The sequence below is a fragment of the Cardiocondyla obscurior genome, linkage group LG13 (genome assembly GCF_019399895.1).
Source record: "Cardiocondyla obscurior isolate alpha-2009 linkage group LG13, Cobs3.1, whole genome shotgun sequence".
In the NCBI taxonomy this organism is placed as follows: domain Eukaryota; kingdom Metazoa; phylum Arthropoda; class Insecta; order Hymenoptera; family Formicidae; genus Cardiocondyla; species Cardiocondyla obscurior.
The window spans coordinates 4,278,159-4,298,276 of record NC_091876.1 but is presented as its reverse complement, the minus strand read 5'-3'; the positions used below and the strand labels follow the sequence as shown (position 1 = coordinate 4,298,276).

The 20,118-nt window shown below is 34.0% G+C and overlaps 3 protein-coding genes across 5 annotated transcripts; 2 read left to right on the top strand and 1 right to left on the bottom strand.

Annotated features, from left to right (window-relative positions):
* Positions 1-1,010: 1,010 nt before the first annotated feature.
* Cad96cb (protocadherin Fat 4-like Cad96Ca) lies at positions 1,011-14,201 on the top strand. Its single transcript, XM_070665632.1, has 18 exons — positions 1,011-1,815; positions 3,498-3,605; positions 7,681-7,967; positions 8,051-8,143; positions 8,219-8,326; positions 8,481-8,582; positions 9,113-9,238; positions 9,338-9,532; positions 9,609-9,690; positions 9,862-9,971; positions 10,054-10,200; positions 10,299-10,413; positions 10,492-10,561; positions 10,768-10,878; positions 11,026-11,199; positions 11,672-11,925; positions 12,164-12,435; positions 12,616-14,201. Exons 2-18 carry the CDS (start codon positions 3,542-3,544, stop codon positions 12,703-12,705), a joined length of 2,400 nt encoding a protein of 799 aa, XP_070521733.1. The 5' UTR covers positions 1,011-1,815; positions 3,498-3,541; the 3' UTR covers positions 12,706-14,201.
* Positions 13,131-16,088, top strand: LOC139107748 (uncharacterized). The gene is made up of 6 exons (XM_070665566.1): positions 13,131-13,188; positions 14,427-14,651; positions 14,864-15,073; positions 15,199-15,303; positions 15,499-15,790; positions 15,929-16,088. The coding sequence occupies exons 1-6, from the start codon at positions 13,131-13,133 to the stop codon at positions 16,086-16,088; spliced, it is 1,050 nt and encodes a 349-aa protein (XP_070521667.1).
* LOC139107795 (uncharacterized) lies at positions 15,896-19,572 on the bottom strand. 3 transcript variants are annotated; one of them, XM_070665645.1, is made up of 5 exons: positions 19,481-19,572; positions 18,270-19,288; positions 17,656-17,917; positions 17,125-17,271; positions 15,896-17,050 (listed from the first exon to the last, which is right to left on the bottom strand). In XM_070665645.1, the coding sequence occupies exons 2-5, from the start codon at positions 18,491-18,493 to the stop codon at positions 16,688-16,690; spliced, it is 996 nt and encodes a 331-aa protein (XP_070521746.1). In that variant the 5' UTR covers positions 18,494-19,288; positions 19,481-19,572; the 3' UTR covers positions 15,896-16,687. The 3 variants fall into 3 exon arrangements, with proteins under 3 accessions (XP_070521746.1, XP_070521747.1, XP_070521745.1); XM_070665646.1 differs by lacking the exon at positions 19,481-19,572 and having other exon boundaries at positions 18,270-18,730; positions 19,083-19,416; XM_070665644.1 differs by lacking the exon at positions 19,481-19,572 and having other exon boundaries at positions 18,270-19,416.
* Between the last annotated feature and the right edge of the window lie 546 nt (positions 19,573-20,118).

Here is a 20,118-nt window from a genome sequence, read left to right as displayed (position 1 = left end):
GCCACGTCGAATAAAAAGAATCATACATCTATATTTGTCCTGTGATAGTCGGGAGTTTGAGAACTTTTATAATAATTCAGCATTTTTTAAAAATCTGATAAATTGTATATCTCGACTGTGTTGACCAGCGGACCCCCCGTTAGAGAGTTATTTTGCGTAAATCGCGGACAATGGCAGAAACTGGTTCAAAGTGGAAAGGACTTAAGACGGGCCGATGTTTATTAACTGCAACTACCGTGCATAATAAAACTCATTTTTCCCATGGGGATCGGAAGAGGTACGATGCAATTTCACAGATCGATGATCCGCGAGAAACGTCATCGTGACGCTTGTAATGCGAATTTTGTTCCACTTGCCCTCGACCATTTCTCACGACATTAAATTGCGAGTCGCCAAGGGGAACGAGACGCTACGAATATTAGCGACAAAAATTACGCGCTTACGCAATTGTTAGCTATTTTTGAATTACGTGATTTATTACTCGTTACTGTAATATAGTATAGTTGGTTGTACTGACAGTACAATGTTGTACGCGTTTATACAGTTACGCTATTAAAGTTAAGAGAATGACTAAAAGACTTTGGCAGTACGAAAAAAGTGAGATATTATTCAACACCAGAAGAATTCCAATTTTAAATATTATTTATTAAGTACCACTAATTTTTTATTGAAAGCTACGATTAATTGATATTTTTTAATTGCAAATATGCATATCCAAATTATTACTCTCATGCAGTTCAACTGTGAGGCTGTCTTTTATCTAATTATTTATTATCCAATACCTAAATGTCTATTTTTTTTTCAGCGTACAGTTTGTCAATCAGTTGTAATTTTTAATTTTTTTGTATACGTTGTTTCAACTATCTTTACTTAAATTTTGCAACGTTTTATACTTGATTTCTGCTGTGTTTCAGTTGGAAGAAAGTTTTTGTCGAGTTCTCTCAAAGGGGCCGGAAATCCTCGCGGTCCCGTCTTCGGTAAGGTCGCAACGCGAGCCTCTGAAGGGCCTCGAAGATAGGGGTCAGTTATATGCACGCTCATTCAAAGGCATGAGTATGCGTCGCGTTCGTTCCCCCATCGCATATGAAAGCAAACACCTGTTCACGGCGCGGTTCATATACACGTTTCTGTTGGTCGCTATAGTCCCCTCTTCCTGACAATGGGGAGCCGACTCGGCTCAGCCGAGTACTCACTCCAACCGCTTTACACGACGACTCCGTTTTCTAGTAAAGAGTTCCACAGCCCTACAGAGCGGTAGCCGTAGCCGTAGTCGTTTCGTTTCGTTTCATCCAGGTCGATCACGATAGTGCGTTGAGTGTAAAGTGCATTTTGTTTTTTCAAGATTCAAATTAACGTTGTAAAAGATATGAAGATCAAGAAGCATAATAATTGTGAATGAAGTTAAGCAAAAGATGGACTTTGAAATTTTAAGATGTGACGAAATTGTTAACTCTGGATTACAGAAATTTAATCGGATAAATTGATTGATGTAATTCGATTTGTAATATAAAGTTTGAGAATTTGAGATTACGTTCGTTACATGCGCGTAAAAGAGTGGAGTTCTAAAGACTGTCTGGCCACGCCGATCGATAAGTACGACTAAAGGCATAATTTGTTAGCCCCTTGTGTTTTTTTTTTTTTTTTTTTTTTTTGTTAAGGGCGGTGGTTAAGTGAGTAAATTAAGTAATCGATTATCTGTGAGATTTTTCATTATATTATTTAAAAAGCCAGTGCTGTGAGAAAGATCTCTTGTCTTCTTAAACAATAGAGATAAATACATGAATCTACACGCTTTTTTAAAGCATACATTTTTTGGTGAGTAATTGTTGTTAGTTTTTTGTTATTAAAAAATATTAAATTTCTGTTCCATCACGTATGACTTTTCTTTTAAATTTATTACATACTTATTACTCAATTTAATTAAACAAAAGATAAGTTAACGCGGTTACGCACTATCGTGATAGCTCGATTTAAATATTGTATATTTTAAAAATAGCAATAACAAAGTAATCGTAAATTTCTGTAAAATATAAGTAATCGATGGAAAGATTCAGATTACTTAAATTGTAAAATTTGCACACAATACGGATATTGATAATATTTTAATACAGTTATTCGCTGAAACAGAGGCCGGAGGCCTTTACGCCGGTTGCCCATCACGTTGCGTTTCAATTTACGGTTCGTGAATTTAAGCAGTACTGCGTCCCATATCCAGCTATTTTCCGTATAAGTTTCCTCGTTCAAAAGACTCCTTTAAACTTGTTTCTTTATTGCAAATGTTCTACATTTCTCTCTCCCTCTCTTTCTCTCTCTACTTTCTTTCTTTCTCGTTCTCTTATACTACGTTTTATGATTAAAAGTTAATTTTCGCATCTATGCAGTACGCTTTTCTTAATTAATTAAGTCCATTCAATCAAATATTGTGAATGAGAAAACGTAGAAGCAAACTTTCTCGCGTTAACAAGCTTAAAGAAGTCTACCTTCGTTCTTGCCGCTCGATCGTAAGAGGGAACATTCGCGTTGTAGCTTTAGATTTCTCGACGTTCAAAACGATGATTAATTTGGCGACGTGACGTCACGAAGGAAATGTGCTATTTGCGACGAAAGGCGAGAGTGCAAGGTGTTAAGAACCACCTCCAGCGATAATTCAAACGAGTCATCCTAGTCCTGATGAGACGCACAGTCCTACATAGCCATAGCTCCACGTAATAAAAGAGTTTCTCTGCATGCTTTCTAACCACGCGTTATGCTCGCTATTGCAGACGCGTTTCGTCGTTGGACGCTCATGTTCTTATACATTTGTCTGCCGACACCATGACAAACTGGATTACACGTTACCAGCCAAATTATTACGTTTATGTCACGTATTTGCGTTATCTTGTTAAAAAGTAAAACACGGATCGTTCAAAAATCTTTCATTCTTTTCTTATTAGATTAACGTTCATAAAATGCATTACTATCGTTTTAAAAGAACGTTATGTAAAATTGTTATACTTTTTATTATTTCGTTATGTATAATTAATCGTCGTGATATTAAAAAAAAAAAGTTAGTGTGAATACAAACTGCACCTTCATAAATTTATTAAAAGCAGTTTAATTACTTAATTATTGTTGGAAAATGTCTTTGGATTTATAAAATTATATTGCTAAAGAAAAAGAAAAAACAACTGACTGACTTACAAATTATATAATTCCTAACGGAAGTCAACAATGCGTCACATTTTGCGCAAAATCTTCTCGCAAAATGAAACTCTCCTTGACGAAAACTAATAAAAGCTTAGTAATGATTCGGCGAAAATGAGTAAAATGTTTCGAGGAAATGTGATTTTTGCCAACACGATAAATCAAGGTATTTTTCGCGAAATGTTATTCTCATTGCCCACCCGAAGATTAAAAAAAAAAGAATTTGATTGCGTAAGAGTAACGCGAGTTATCTCTCGTAATCACTTGTCGCTTCGTTATCAGATTCTACTAATTCTCATTCATTTTTTTTTCAGATGATTTTATTGATAAAATCGGTGGACGATGATCTTGAACTGCCATGGGAAATATATTGAGGCTGTTGCTACTCCTATGCTGCATGCTGCAACCGCATGTTGGGCAATGTAAGTCTCTTGTACTTCCTATATCTATCAATATTTCTTTTCATATGTTCTTTTCATCTTTCAAAATTTGCAAAATCTAATTTATTTAAATTCAGATTCCAAGATAATTATTTATTTTTCCTTAAAAAGTAGCAGTGCAGTACTAAAGCCAGTAATAATAATGAGTAAAATAAAAATTATGACTCAAGGATGTATTTAAAAAAATGACTTATGTCACGCTTAATTTTTCTACGGTAAGGGAGGGTACAAAGGCTTAATATGTATTAAGATATTCGTTTCTTCTCGTAAATGGCATGGAAAACGTTCTGGATCCGTACTAATTTGATAAGATAGACTCATATAAATCACGGTGGATATTTTCGCGCACGATCAAACTACGCTCGGTTTAGCTAGCGAGAGGTCCTTGTCTATGCTAGGAAAGCAGTTTACGAAAGGCTAGCGGCGTAACGCTGCGCTGCCGACGATACGCCATGAATCGCCGCGACCGGAACTCCGCTCCAAGGAAGCGCGCATATCTACCCTCTCGCATACGCGGTAAAATAGCTTACACGTATTCGTCTACGCATCTGATACACGTCCTTCCAACGTCCGAATTCCCGTCGATCAACCGGGAAGAACAAGTGGGACTCGTTCGGGTCTTTGTCGAGCAGATTACTTCGAGTGTTATTTCCAAATTAAATTACCTTCTTCCTAATTGCAACGCGATCTCGTTACCGTAATAACGATATGAAAGTGTCCAATTAAGCTCGTAATATTAGCACGCTTATGTTTAAAGCCGCTATTTGGAAAAACCGTTATAAAGCTAATTTTATTCCTCCCGATTTTATCTTATTTTTATTCTCATTATTTGCGCGTTATTAAAATTAAAAAGAAATAAATTATTGTAGTAATGTTAAAGTTCTTTGGAACAAAAAGTTAAACTGTGACAATTTGTTGAAACTAATAACATTTTGCTTATCAAACATTTATATGCGATTGTACGGGACAATTAATGTACGCGATTACAAAGGAGACTTGTGGGAATATCTTTAACCGCGATAACTACTGCAGTCTAACGAGGCGCAAAAGCGGTTATCGCGATTTATGCCAGAACAACTAAACACTGCTGTTAGATAAACGATTTCACCGGCCCTTATATACGGACACTTTATACATTGTAATTTGTCTACCTATTAGATATATATGTATATATATAAGAGAGTAATAATATGCACACGTGCGTATCGTGTATAGTCCATATCGTGTCGTATCTAGTTTATGTTACCTCTTATTATATATGTATTTTTTACTTTATGAAACTTTCTCTCTTACTTTACCACTTATTAAATTTTTTTTTTAAACAAAATCGGTAAAAGCATTATTTAAAAGAAAAGATACAAATAATTTTTCTTTGACTCTTCTTCTAGTTTGAAAAAAATATATCTTGAATAAAATAGAATAATATAATTTTTGTAACTTGCTATAATATATTAATTTTTTATTTTTATATATAAAGAAAATATTTTACTGTTTAAAATAAATAAAAATATAACTTTGGGTACTCTTATCGTGCTCTAATTAAATTACAAAATGACGTTACGTTTACGGTAAATTCACCTGCGTAACGCTTCTGGAATGCGTGATTTTGCCGTTTGAAATCATTAGAACAGATCCAATTAATAACTGGATAGTGAGTATTACGAGCAAAGAGGTGCTAATAGACAGAGAACGTAAACGTTACTTGGGGCTGCGTGTATAAAGTAGTTATCTACTGTTACAAGCAACGAATAAAGAGCCATCCTTGCATGTCATTTATAGTTAAAAGCCTAAAGTTCATGCTTTCTTGCTATTAAGAATTCAATATAAAATAAACGTCAGTTTCCAGTAATATAATATCTATTTTTTAAGCTCGTTTTAGAAAAAAAAATGTTTGAATACGATCATTGAACTAATATAAAAAAAAAAAAATAAAATTTGATAAATATATTAAATTATTCCTGTATGAACAATTTATTTTTTCGTATCGATCTTATATACCGTTACAATCAGATCTTTACAAAGGACCGTTGTCCCACGGTCCTTCTATCATGACGAAACTTTTGTACATCCCGTTGAAAACCGGTTGTGCGATTTCGACCGGAAACTCCGGCAACCTCAACAGTCACTGATCCACTACCGACAGCTTGTTCAAATAATATGAGTTTTTATTCGAGACTACAGTACATACTTGTATATACAACGACCTGTTCTATAAAATACGTTTTTTCTCGCTCTACAAATCAATGATTTTTTTATTCTGACTAGAAGAAACCATGAGCGCGCTACGCGCGCGCTATTTTTTTAGAAGACCCTAATTACGAATTACGAAAAAAAAAATTATACGACTTACTATGAGCTTCAGCGGAGTTGTAAAGTTGTAACGGTGGCTGTAACATAAAATAAAACATTAATGTAGACATGACAGTATAGTGAATAGAATTAATATATAAAAAACAAGGTAAAAGTTTTTTTTATAAATATTTTATAAAAAAGGAATTGATTCTCACCTTAAAGTTGCTCCGCCGATGCAGGATGCCCATCCTGAGCCTGCTCCTCCTCTCAGTTCGGACGTCGTGACGAGTCCTCCTTCCGCGCACAAGTCACTCGCGAACGCGACCGTGATTTTATATTCGCGAAAATTATTGAACACTTGCGCGCGTTATTTTTCGACACCTGAAAAAGAAAATCCTGAAAACAGTTTACTGGCTTACCCAATCTGCATACAGCGGAGTTGTAGAATTCTGCCGGTGTCTGAAACATAAAAAGAAATATATTAATGTAGACATGTATTATGGTTTAAAAAATTAATTAAAAAAAAGTTAAAGTTTCTATTTAATAAATATTTTATTAAATAAATTTATTCTCACCTATAAGTTGCTCCGCCGATGCAGGATGCCTCCTGGTGGGCCTGCTCATCCTCTCAGATGGGACGTGACGAGCCATCCTTCCGCGCACAGGAAACTCGCGAACGCATTCCCGTAAAAAATAATCGTACAAAAACGCCCGCATACTTTTCGGAACTCCCGAAACGACCGACGAACCGACTGCGGTTCGTATTATTAATGTAATCGACGTTCGGTACTTTTTATCAATTAATATTGCACAGCAGCGGAGGTCCTCTTGATCTGTAACAGAAAATGAAAAACTTATTTCGTAGATATTACATTTAATTAAATAAAATAATGGAAAAATTGATACTTACCCCGGGGTTGCTCCGCTGGGGCAGGATACCCTTCCTGGGCCTCCTCCTCCTCTCAGGCGGCACGTGTCGAGTTATCTTTTCGCGTACAAATCCCTCGCGAACACCCCGACCGTGATTTTACAATCGCGAAACATATTGCACTCTCGTTTAAAATAAAGTCATGCCAAAAAATAATGTCCGAATACTGTACGAGACTCCCGAAACTCCCGACACGGCACGACCACGCGGTCGCTGCGTAGTGCGTACTTTAAAGAACGGAGACTTAGTCACACGTGCTCTCCTCACACGGAGAATCGCACGTGCTCTTCTCACACGAAGAATAGAGAGAAAATAGTTCTAGTATCGCGAGGTTTTCGTTTAACGCGAATACGTATTAATTTCGGTACGGATACACGTGCTCGTTGTGCCGTGCGTAGTACGTGTGTGCTCGCGCGACCGCTGGAGAAGGACAAAGCGAGAGTGGGAGTAGTGGGGGAATATACCTAGCGCGCGGCACGTACGCTCGCGCTCGCTCTCACCCTGTGCCGCCCCGCCTCCCCTCAACCCCCTCGCGCTTATCTATTCGTTATTCTCGTTTGATTTAATTGTAATATTTAATTAGTACGTCCAGACAAAGACGGTACTTTCACTAGGTCGTTCTCGATCTCAAAAATCGCGAAGACCGTCTTACCTGCACATATTAATTTAATATTAAAATTAAATCTAATCTCAAGCCAAGCGAGAGAGAACTAATCAGCGGCTGTAATAAAGCGGTAACAATTAACAGCTAATTTACACGTCACATTAATTTTTTTAAGATAGGATTTAGTAGTTTATTCTATTTTCTTATATTATATGTTCGATTTTTTTTTCCAGTGACTCGAGATACGCGATGCTTTCTGGAGAACGGAGCCACCGCGGCGCATCTCTTTGTCAGCGAGGATTTACCCGTTGGCGATACCGTGGGAATTCTCGGAGTACTAGGTGATCCTAGCTCACAAGGTGATATCGAGCTAAGCCTGCAGGAGCACGACAGTCCCGTCGCGTTTTCGCCATATTCGAAAAATCTAACTCTTATCAGGCCACTCGATAAAGAGGGTGTCGAGGGACCAGCCAGTGTCTTCATTAATGTTATTTGCGAAAGAAAACATACTTTGGACCCGGTAACGGCGATGTCTAAAACGTATATTTTAACTAACAATCTTCTTTTTATTGTATTTATAAAAATTATATTTAATATTTAAAGGGATTCGTCATACCGGTGAACATCCGGGTAACCGATGCGAATGATAATTCACCGCAATTCGTGAACGCGCCGTACGTGTTGAATATTTCTGAGGTAAGAAAATACTTTACGTTTTAATATTGTCTTACGCTTTTTTTTTTTTTATTTAACGCAGCATGACTATTTCAGGTTACCGTTGTCGGCACAAGAGTTTTGCAAGGAGTTCGAGCTGTCGATGCTGATCAACCAGGACCACATTCTACTGTGCAATATGCAGTATTACCAGGAGCACATTCGGTATACGTTATAAAATATAGTTTCGCGATTTTGCTACTAATAATCTGTTATTTCTACATTTGTCATATGATTATATTACTATTTTTCTATATACTTATCTCATAAATAAGAATAAAATTTAGCGTTAAATAAATAATGATCTTTTTATACACAGGATTATTTCCTTTTTGTAAATGCTCTGGAAGGCACTCTTGTACTGAGAAAATCACTGGATTACGAGATCCTCACCAACTTTTCCGTGGATATCCGTGCTCAAGTAAGCTCGATTTTATACGTCTGTTTGATATGTTATAAAAATCGAATATTAAGAAGTAACAACTTGTACAAATTTTACCATCGCTTTATAAATCTGACACATTACAACGCATAAAATTTCAACAAATTGTCACGTACAAAATTGTTTTTTAACAGAAAAATATGATTTATGGGCCGTACGATTTAATTAAATTTTTTTTAATAAAATTTATTAATAGACATATCTCTCTTTCTATGTAACATATCACAAAATACCGTAAATGAAGCATAACAGTCTTGAATAAATTGATTCCATTAAATTGATTCGAATGATCGATGCGTATCGATACGCAACAGTGATCAAGTAAAGATTACAGAAAATTGATCGAACGGATGCTTTTTCTATTTCTCACGCTTGTAACAATACTTGTACAGCAATAAGAAGTTAAGAAAAATGTTTTTTTGCCCGCATACAATATAATTATACATTTCTCAACAGTAAGTAATAACCGTTAATTACTAATAATAGTAAAAAATCTTGTCTTTCACCAGGATCAAGGTAGTCCACCACGATCATCAACTACAACATTATACGTTAATGTTATCGATGCCGACGATCAAAATCCAGCTTTTTTGAACGACGAATATAAGGTCACCGTACCTCGTTACGTCAAAGGGGTAAGATTAATTTCTTTTTTTCATAAAAGATTATTTTTAAAGGTTGAAATTTATTCATCTTTATAAAAATTCTTCATAAAAATTAATTTCTTAATTTAGAGAAAACCATTAAGAGTAACACCTACTGCAATAAAAGCCGTTGACCAGGACGTTGGGATAAATGCTCCAGTGCGATATACGATACAAGGTGGAATCTTACCCTTTCTGGATTTAAATCCTGAAATTGCTGAAATCGTTATGATACGTTCGTTAGAAAATCATGAGCTAATGACGCCAGCAACTATCGTTATTAAGGTAGAAAAATAATTAATACACTTTACTTTATGATATACTTAAAAATGTAATAACAACGATCTTGTTAATCGAATAGGCTACTCAAGTAAATAATGCAGACAGATATGCACTTGCCACGGTTGTTGTATCGCGAGAAGATATGGTTGGTCCAACGGCAGGTAAATAATATGCAAATTGTACGAATATATAATTATAAAGTGGTCTGTAACCACATATAAACGTCAAATGTTGAAATAAATATAAAAAAATTAAAATGGTGAATCAAATATCGAATTGCTGTTGAATTTCAAAGCAGATCTCACTGATAGTTTTTATTTTACGGATGCTAGGCGGCCGATTACCCGTGAAATTCGTGCTGAAAAATCATCAAACGAGCGTACCGGAAAACACGCCGGCTGGAAGCGTTCTTCTAACAACCGGTGTCAATAAAGCGGATTCTGTAAGTAATGTAAAACTTATTTCAACAATAAGAACACGAATTAATCGTCGCATAGTTAACGTAGTATAACTTCTGATTTTAGGATTTAAAATTTTGGCTGGTGGGTCCGATTGAAGATTTAGAGAGATTCTCAATCACTAACTCTGGCGAATTAATTCTCAAAGGAAATTTGGATTACGAACGACGGATACAGCATAGCTTCCTCGTTCATGTTACAGACGGATATCACGTACGGTTTCATTAATATAGTTCTAAATTTTATTAAATATGCGCAATTACGCACTGTCGCAATACGTTGTCTAATATATATGATAAATCTTTTTTCAGAACGATACCTCACGTGTAAACATTTCGGTTGAAGACGTGAACGAATGGGAACCTCGTTTTCAATATTCCCGGTATGAATTTCACGCTCATTCTGCGAGGGAAGGCTCCGTCGTAGGTAAATCTTTGGTTTATCAAATTAAATTTCTATAAAATTAATATTACTCGATATTTAAGAAAGTATGTAACTTTTTAGGAAAGTTAGAAGCAGCTGACGGCGATAGAGGAGATAAAGTAAATTTATCTCTTAGAGGCCAAGATGCAAGGTACAAAAATTCTAGGGAATCTTATTATAGCTTAATAATAAAGCCACATATAATAATAAATTAAAACTTTAGTATAATAATCTAAATTTCAAGAAATAGAATCTTTTAACTGAAATTTATATTTTTTGCAAAATAATTATAATTATTTTTAATAATCATGTAAGTTATTCATCATTTATATCATGTTAATTATATATCATTTTTAGGTCTTTTGAAATTAGAGATAATGGAGAATTGGTGTTGAGACCGTCAAGTTCGTTTAATGGATCTTTAGCCCGATTTATAGCAGTAGCTACTGATACCGGAAAACCGCCCAGGTATTATAGTTGTCAAATTTATATGTCTGTTATATATAAATTTATATAATTAAATATAAATTTATATAATTATTTAATTTATTGTTAATCTACACATATACATATATTTTTTACGCGTTGATCTGCAACTGTCTGCATATTCTTTAGATCCAGCATGATCCCGGTAATCGTTCATGTACCGAACGGTGGTTCTTTGCCGATTGCTGCGAGAGCTGCACCCGCCTGGCTCGGTAGTAGTGTATTATTGGTTGCAATCTTCGGTGCAGTTTTGGGTCTACTTGGAGTTGTTATACTTATTCTCATCCTTTACATTTATAAGCAGTAAGTAAATATAATAAATACAGTTTACAGTATATTGATAATAATATCAAAACATTTTTAGTAATGTATAATATGTATATGTACACTGAAAAGCAGATATGACGTTTTCTGTGGTGACAGCGGCTAGCGTACGTAACTCTACATAACTCTAGGCAGAGGCAGGGGATGAGAGAACAGGGAGAAATCAGTCATCGGCAATCCGGCCGGCGCGGTATATACATGCGGCACATGTAAAAAATCAGTCTTCGGCAATCCGGCCGGCGCGGTATATACATGCGGTACATATGAAACTCGACGCACACGACGCTAAAGTCACGTTCGCTAGCTGCCGTCGACATATCTGCCTTTCAGCGTACAATATGTACGTACATAATAATTATTAAATCGTTAATTTATTGGTAATGTTTTAATTGATGTTAAAGGAAATTTGAACGGAGGAATAAAGTATAGTTTTTGTTTTTATCTTTTAAAGTAAAAGGCCAAAAAGCGGTGGTTCAGTGAGCTCTGTGGGTACAGGATATCGCGAGAAATCACCGGTTCCTTCAGCTTTGAGCCCAACTCCGCAAGTGCTAGGTGCCAACGTTCTTCAGGACGTATTAGAGGGCCCACGGAATCGGCGTCACGATATCGACGGCAACGAAAATGATAACGTAGACAGCCATAACGAAATCGATAATCCCGTCTTCGGGGAAACCAATGATAACTCGTACAGCGCTACAATTAAAAGTACGTTTCTATAAATATCACAACCCATTACATATATATTTTTTACGCATTAATTATTTAATTAATTATCAAAAATATTGCTCAATTTTATGATTAAAATAAAATACCGTCCTTATATGTCTCGGTAATATTATATTTGAATTAATTTAAAATTACAAAATTATCACAAAGTCACATTTTAGTAGCAGAAAAATGTAGTTTATTAAAATATTAAATTTTTCTTTTGTATTTTAATTAGGCATAGCGTCAGCGAGACAATTACCATTGTACGCCCGACACAAAGTGGCGCCCGCTCCGAATCCACCAGCTTTATCAGCCACTTCAAATATACCCAATATCGGCGGGCTTGTGCAAAATATGAACGATTTAAGTGCTAGAACCAATTTCGATGCTGGCTCACACGATTCTTCCAATTACTCCGGAGATCCTCCAGACTCTTTGATACCAGCGTGGCCTGCTAGTTCGGGCTTGCCAAGAATCAAGAAATTATCCTGGGACGATGACGACAGGGTAATTATCTTGCTATAAACAAATTTATTTGCAATCTAACAGCGTAATAAATCGAAATTTCGCACCGACTTATGCAAGAGAAATAATTAAATCCAAGCTTGCTTGGAAATAGGCACTTCCTGCAGTCTTAAAAATTAAATGGAGAATACAATAGAGACAAAAGTATTTATCGTTTTCCAGACCGTGGATAGTGTCGAGGTCGCGGCGGAAACGCGAACCGGAGACAATCAAGTTGGCAACGAGAGGCTCAATCTGACTGTGTATTTCTAACGATCTATTATTTTGTAAATGGGACGAATATCCAGCAACGATAGCGGAAGACTGTTGTAAGCGTTGTTTAACCAATACAGTCAAATTAAGTTCGAAATTCACTCGCGTATTCGGTCCACAGAATATCTATGTTATCTGTGCAACATATCGTTAATTCGTATCATCCTCAATTAAATATATCTATTATCCGCACGATGCATTGATCTTTGAGATTATATAAATATAATTTTAAATTAGGAAAAGATCAATAATTGAAAAAAGAAATTATTAAAAATCGATAAATTATTTATAATTAAAAATTTTGCGTACGAAACATTATTCTACTATTGTTTTATTACTTTGAGCTACGAGAAATTTCTAAATCACTAGGGTTACTTTTAGCATTATTTGAGGAAACATTCAAACTCGGTAGGCATGCCACAAAGATGAAAGTTACAAGTTTTAATGCAAATTATAAGTTGCATGAACCGCATTTGCGAGAAAGTATAATTGGCTTCACACGTTTCAGTCATTAAAAAGTAAATAAAGTTACCACGCTTGTGCTTTGTTGAAGTCACTAATATTTGAATACATCGAGAAAATTGTGTCAGTAGGTCAATCTTGGCGAATAATTACACGAGTAAATGAGTTAGGGACCATTCGCGGGAATTTAAGTTTATGGAAATGTAACTTATGTTGAAATGGTAAAACGTAATGTTAAACATAAAATTAGGAAAGAAATGCAAATCACAAGAAAGTGTTTTTTTTTTCTTTTTTTTATGAGATAAAATTTTGTCTTTGACATTTTCTTTCTTTGTTAGAAATTACCAATGATTTCTCTGTAATTACAAAAATTGCTTTTTATTTGTTATCCATTTTAAAGAAATACTGTACAGAAATTTAAATGTAGGCACTGTTTCTATCTTCTCTACCAATGATAGTTTCTCGTAATAACTTTTTGTTATCAAAAATTAATTTATAATTCTTTTTGCTGGATAAACTGTTATTATAATCAGTAACTTATCAAATTTCAACTAAAGTGGGCTTGTCGAAGAAAGTGACTGGACTTCTAAGGGGGGGAGAAAGTGACCTAGAGAGGTCTGGGCTACGACATCGTCCTCGAATTTTCTTCTCAGTCTTCCGTAACGTATGATTGGGTGTGGAATACTCGTGATACCACGTGAAAATTTCTCGTAAGAAATTGATTACGGTATACAAGCTGTGAGTGAAGTTTATATCTTTTACTTATAAATTATATGCTTTTCTTAAGTCTTCGAAATAATAATTAACAAATTCGTAAATGTCTCACTGTCATTGTATATAAATTTAAAAAATTGTAAAAAGATAAGTAGTATTTATGAAATATTATAATATTATTTTTGTAAATCAACTATACAATGTGAATCAGTTAAAGTCGAATAGCCAAGTGTAAAGAAACATAATGCATTTCCTGTAAAGATTATTATAATTAAAATGGGAAAATTTATTGGTGCAGTAAAATAGTTCTTATTTTAAAACACTATATGTTTATAATTATTTATATAATATATTAGTATTCAATTTTTTTTAACAATCAAATAATTATATTTTTAAATATGAAGACATTATTGTATATGTATTATCGAAAAGCTACTTTTTTTTTTTTTATTACATCACGTACATGAGTGGATAAGGAAAATTTTCAATATACGCGTTTGCATCCGGGTATTTCAACATGCCACCGTAAACTTTCCTGGAGAAAGTTAGAGATACCGCGAACATTGATTCAGGTAAAAATACAAAGCATCTATATTTCGTTTACTTTACATTTCGTAGAAGGTTGAACACCAGCCTTTCAGTTCCTGTATCTAAGATCTCATCTGTGCTATATTTCTTCTTTCTTCTTAAAACTACGAGAAAGATAGCCATGCAATCGTATTCTTCAATTACGTTTATCACATTGTTAACCGTCGTCGGCATGGCATTTGGTACGTATTATAAATTGCACATATAATATTTTAATAATTAATATATAATACACAATAAAATCAAATTAAGATTATTTCTGTAATTACTAAAATAGATATTTACGAAATTAATATAAAATATGAATATTTCTAATCCGATTAAATGGCTGGAACAATTTTTTTTTTAAAAAGGTTTAATTAGATTAATTGTACCATTATTGCAATTTTATTAGCTATGTCATCATCGTCATCTCAGTTGAACGCAACAGCTCTTACGATGAACCATGGTCCGTGGGCAGAAATCCTTGAAAATTGGATTACACTTCAATCCAACAGTTCTCGTGTCTCACGAGTGATGAAGATCGATGACAAAACTGTAACAGTGTCGAAAGTTGCAACGTCAAATAAAAGAGACGTTTCGGAAACCGATCTTTATTTACTTGGTATGATATATAAAAATGTAAAAGATTTATTTTATAAATCAGCGATGTCAATATAATTTTTAAACAATTACAATTGCTACGATAAAAAAAAAAACATTTTATAAATCTCAAATTAAAATTTACAGGTGCCATTGAAAAATTAGTGTATCGAGTGGATCATTTGGAAAAACGGGTGAGAAGAGCCGAAGAATTGTTATATTACGTTATTGCGGGAAACAACAAAATGAGAGGTAAAGCTACTTTAATTTAAACTACAAGAAAAATAAGTTATAACTGTCTATGAAGTAAAAGAATAATCGAAGAATTATTATATTCCTTTCGTGTAAAATTCAGAAGACATTAATTAAATATTATACTATAACACATGATAAATGGATGAGCTTAATACATTAAATCAATATCTTTATTTGTCGTTATTATTTCAGAACCTTGCCCTGAGAATTATACGAGAATGGGCAAAAATTGCTATCACTTCAGTAATCGTGAGTTCAATTGGAAATCATCGGCCAGTCTTTGTCGCGGTATGGGTGGGCATTTAGTCGAATTCGACACGATCGAAGAGAGCCAAGACGTAATTGCGGGTTTGATGTCAGACCCCAAATTGAAGGGCAAGAATTTCTGGACAGGTGGCTTGAATCCAGGACTTTTATGGATCTGGGCCAACAGTGCTAGACCAGTTCATCAAGACACTAAACAGTCCGTTATTGGTGATGGCAGGTCAGTATAGTTCTTAAATATAATATTTTTATACATATATAAATAGAATAGAATAATAATAAAGTACATGTATTAAAAAGTTTTGAGTCCAATGACAAAAAAAAATTACTTATCACATTTATGACAAATCAATTACAGATGCTTAAAGTTAACTTTCAACGCATCGTCGAAAATATATTCATATAGAGGGGAAGATTGCGGTTCAAGGCAAAGATATATCTGCGAATTAACGATCGACGACGAATCGGCAAATAGAATCGAAAGAACGGCAAGATTGTTGATTCATAAGACTGATTAGACGTGATTTAATAACGAATAAAATAAGAAATTACTTTCTTATTGCTTTCACAAGCACTGAGAAATAATATGTATTTATTTGTAAATACATATAAAAATTTATATTACAAAATATTTCTATTAAAATAGTACGATCATTAGTACATAAATTACGTGCAGAAAATGTTTTAATTTTATGTATACTTAATTATACATTATACTATTTATAAATTTATATTGTCATAAGTGAATTGTTAAAGCTATATGTCGAAAAATGTAATCGAATCGCAGATTACATTTTTACAATTTTTTTTTATATTATCCGAACTGTGCTAAATTTACAATAATCCTTTTTTTGTTCATGATGTAATTATTTTAATTTCTCATAAAAAATAAAATATTTTAATAAAAATCGAAATAAATAAAAGTTATACTCAACAATGCAGAGATTTAAAGAAATAAAGAAACTAATAAAATAATCTGTTTATTCTTTTTACTTTCAATCGTTTTTTCTCCTATTTTATATCTTTTGATCTGACTACAATTTTGTAAAAGCTAGCTATTAATACCAAGACATAAGATTTTAACCAATGTTTGTAATCGTGTTCAAGATTTTTTTTTTTAGCGCGAAATAACTTTAGCAGCGTGATGTGCCATTTCAAGACTACGTTTGCCTTCATTTATCAAGGACAGAATGCGGTTGGAGCATGCTACTAGGCCGCCAGTTTCAATAATTAATTTTTTTGTAGCAGTTACATCATCAGGTTTTACTCCACGACAGCAGTCGTCAATCACGGCTAACTGATAACCCATCTGTAAGCCATCTAAACATGTCGTCTTTACACAGACGTCGTAAGCGACACCGCAAACGTATAAATGTGTACCACCAATGGCCAACAAAATTTTTTCCAGTTCTGAGGAGCCATCTGCATCTTTTTCGAACACTGAATAAGATTCCTTATCTGGATGCTGACCCTTACGTACCTTAAGTGTAAAAAGAAAAAGATTATTTTAATTACATATGCCAAGCTTCTTGTTAAATAATAATTTTTGATTACCCGTTCAGAAGACGGCAGTATCAGCAAATCTTTGTGTAACTCAGCACCCCAGGTATTCATGACGCAATGCGTTGGCCAAAGAATTTGCTTTAAGTAAGGTTTCGAGAAAACAACGGTGTCGAAGGGCTTTGCCGTTTCCTTAGTAATCTATTTCAGATTATAGAATTACCTTAAATCTATTTCGGACTAAAAAATTGCAGATACATCTCAGTTAAAATGTATGTAAATTGATAAAAATACTATTACACATGTATGAGACAGAACGCAAGACTAAAAACACGATTTAAAAATCATTAAATGATTACTATTTCAATCAATTTCTTTACGACGTTTTTTAAATATGTATATGCTATTTAAATAACTGATTTAAATGTTTTATATATAACTAAGATATAATAATATTAAAAAATAAAAAATGGGCTAAGACAATGTTTAAAAAAACAGAAATTAAAACAGCAATATTTATTTTTTATCATTCAAATAACTTAATTAAACTGCACTTTATTATCAGAGGCAAAAATCTCTAATTACCTTAGATTCCGGATGAAGCTCGCGCATCGCCAAGTTGTCAAAGAAGCTAATATGATTTTCAGGATGCCAATCTTGCGAATATATCACTTTATCCCAGCGGCCATCCCGCAGAAGCCGATTAATCGGTTCTATTATTTCCAATCCTTCCTGGCCGTAACCGCATTTTCTAAGTGCCAATGTGCCATCAATAAAATCGTTTTGTACATCGACAATTAATAAAACGTGGACGGGATTTGTGACTGCACGTATCCAATTACAACACCTGCAATAAAATTTTCTTTATTGAAAAAAAAATTAATATGAAGAGAAGGAAAAGTTCTAATCTTTCAACTAATGATATTTATATTTAATATAAATCAGCAAGATAATTAAGCATTTCAAATAAATTAATTATGAAGCTTTAAATAATCCTTCCCTTAAAAGAAAATGTTGCCTTAATTGCGGCGACAAGCAATCATATCGCACGATCATTTTGCTTCTATTTTATATATTTTTTTTATTAATATAGATTATTAATAAAGATAGTTAAATTCTTTTCCTTGCCTTTTTTAGCTTTTAATAGTATAAAATTCAATTTAAAGAAAAAAAAAAAGAGAACACTGCGCACGCATCACCTGTATAATTCCTGGTCGTTCAATATACCATCCGCGTTTGCGTCGAACAGCTTGAAGATCTCACGTACCCTCCACTCATGTCGTTCGACTTCGTCCGTGCCGAACACTTGAACGCAGAACATTCGGAACTTCTCATAGTTAAAAATTCCTTTGGTTTGAACGTCGAATTTCGACAATATCGCATCCGAAAACAAGGAAGGATCGCCGTTGACCGGCCGCGCCATGGTACATTTGTCTGTCGGGCGTTCGCCGTTGTGCTCGTCGACGTTACACACTACTCACACGACTGTTCCTTCAATTTTAGTATCCGTTTGTTATGTATTATACCACCAGTTTCTGAAGCGGAATATCCGGTCGCCCAATCAGAAACTAATCTGTATTATACTCCACTGCACAATACTGTAACTCAATTGTTAATGTATCGCTGTTGACTACAATCATTACGTGGAACCTCATATCACCTAGGTAGAAAAGTAGGCACGCAAAGCATCAATCAATACGATCATTATAAATGTGCACCGACGTGACATGCAATCCACAAGCAAAAAAAGTTACTTCTCCTGGAACACTTTTTACATCCGATTTCCAACATTTAATTTTAATTCAAAAGTCATGCTACTTAATTATTTGTTAAAGTTAACTTTGAACTTAATGTGTTATTTTATCGTGCTCCAATACTTTAATAATAAATCATCGATATTTTTTTTTATTTATTGAAGAAACCTTTTTGCAAATGAACGAGTCACGTTTCAAACAAAAATACACTATAAATTATAAATTTTAATATTATTGTAGTCACTGACATTTACATACCTATGATTGTTGCAATTTAATAACGCAGTACCACATTTTACTTTCTTATTTTAGAGGTATGATATCAAGATACTTATATTTCGAATTTTTAATGTTGCTTTAGCCCATATTCCTGATTTATTTCTTTTTTCTAAATATTTCTACACGTCTTCATAAACACGTGAATACATTAACTGCGTTCATCGGCATCTGTTCCCTTACTGTTTCTTGAAAGATAAATAAACGCCAAATTTATACACGTTTGTAAAAATATAAAGATACCTATTTATATCTATAAAACATCGACAAAATATGTTTCAAATGTTTCAACGTGACTACAATGACCATGTTTCACGTCATTACAATTACAATCGACTTTTTTTTCTATTTAAAAATAACTTTTATAATGTCTGCCCTACCTTCTCTTCATCCGGTCACGATAATGTGCCCACATGACGAATGTACGTATATATTGCTTCTCTTTTAAAAGACAATACCTATTATCATTCTCGAGCCCAGTTTGCCACGGTTCCGTGGAGATCCATATACATTATATTTACTGAAATATATATAAAAATATATATTATGTTGCATGTATGCAAATAAAATAATATTTATGTACAAAATTAAATTATTTTATACTTATTTTGAATAAAAATATGTTGCGCACAACACAAGTCACTACAAATTTCCAGGCGAATTCGGAGTTGCTTATCGTGCAAGCAATTACACCGACGAGCGTCGAAACAAACGAAAAAAAATTACGCTTATAAGAATGGACACGCATCACGCATGAACGGACGAAACAACCTTCCGATATTCATCTTTGCAATCTTTGCGAGCACCATGTGGCATGTGGCATGTGCCATACGTAAATGCTACGATAGGAGTGGCTTGTAACTCGCTCGTCACATTTCCATCCAAATAAAATTAAGTTAAAAAATTATATTATATATAGGATTATTTATATCGGAAGAACAAATTGCAATTAATTATTAAAGTTTGAAATCTCGCAATGATATGATGTAAGAACGCTATTAGTAATCTCGATAAATTC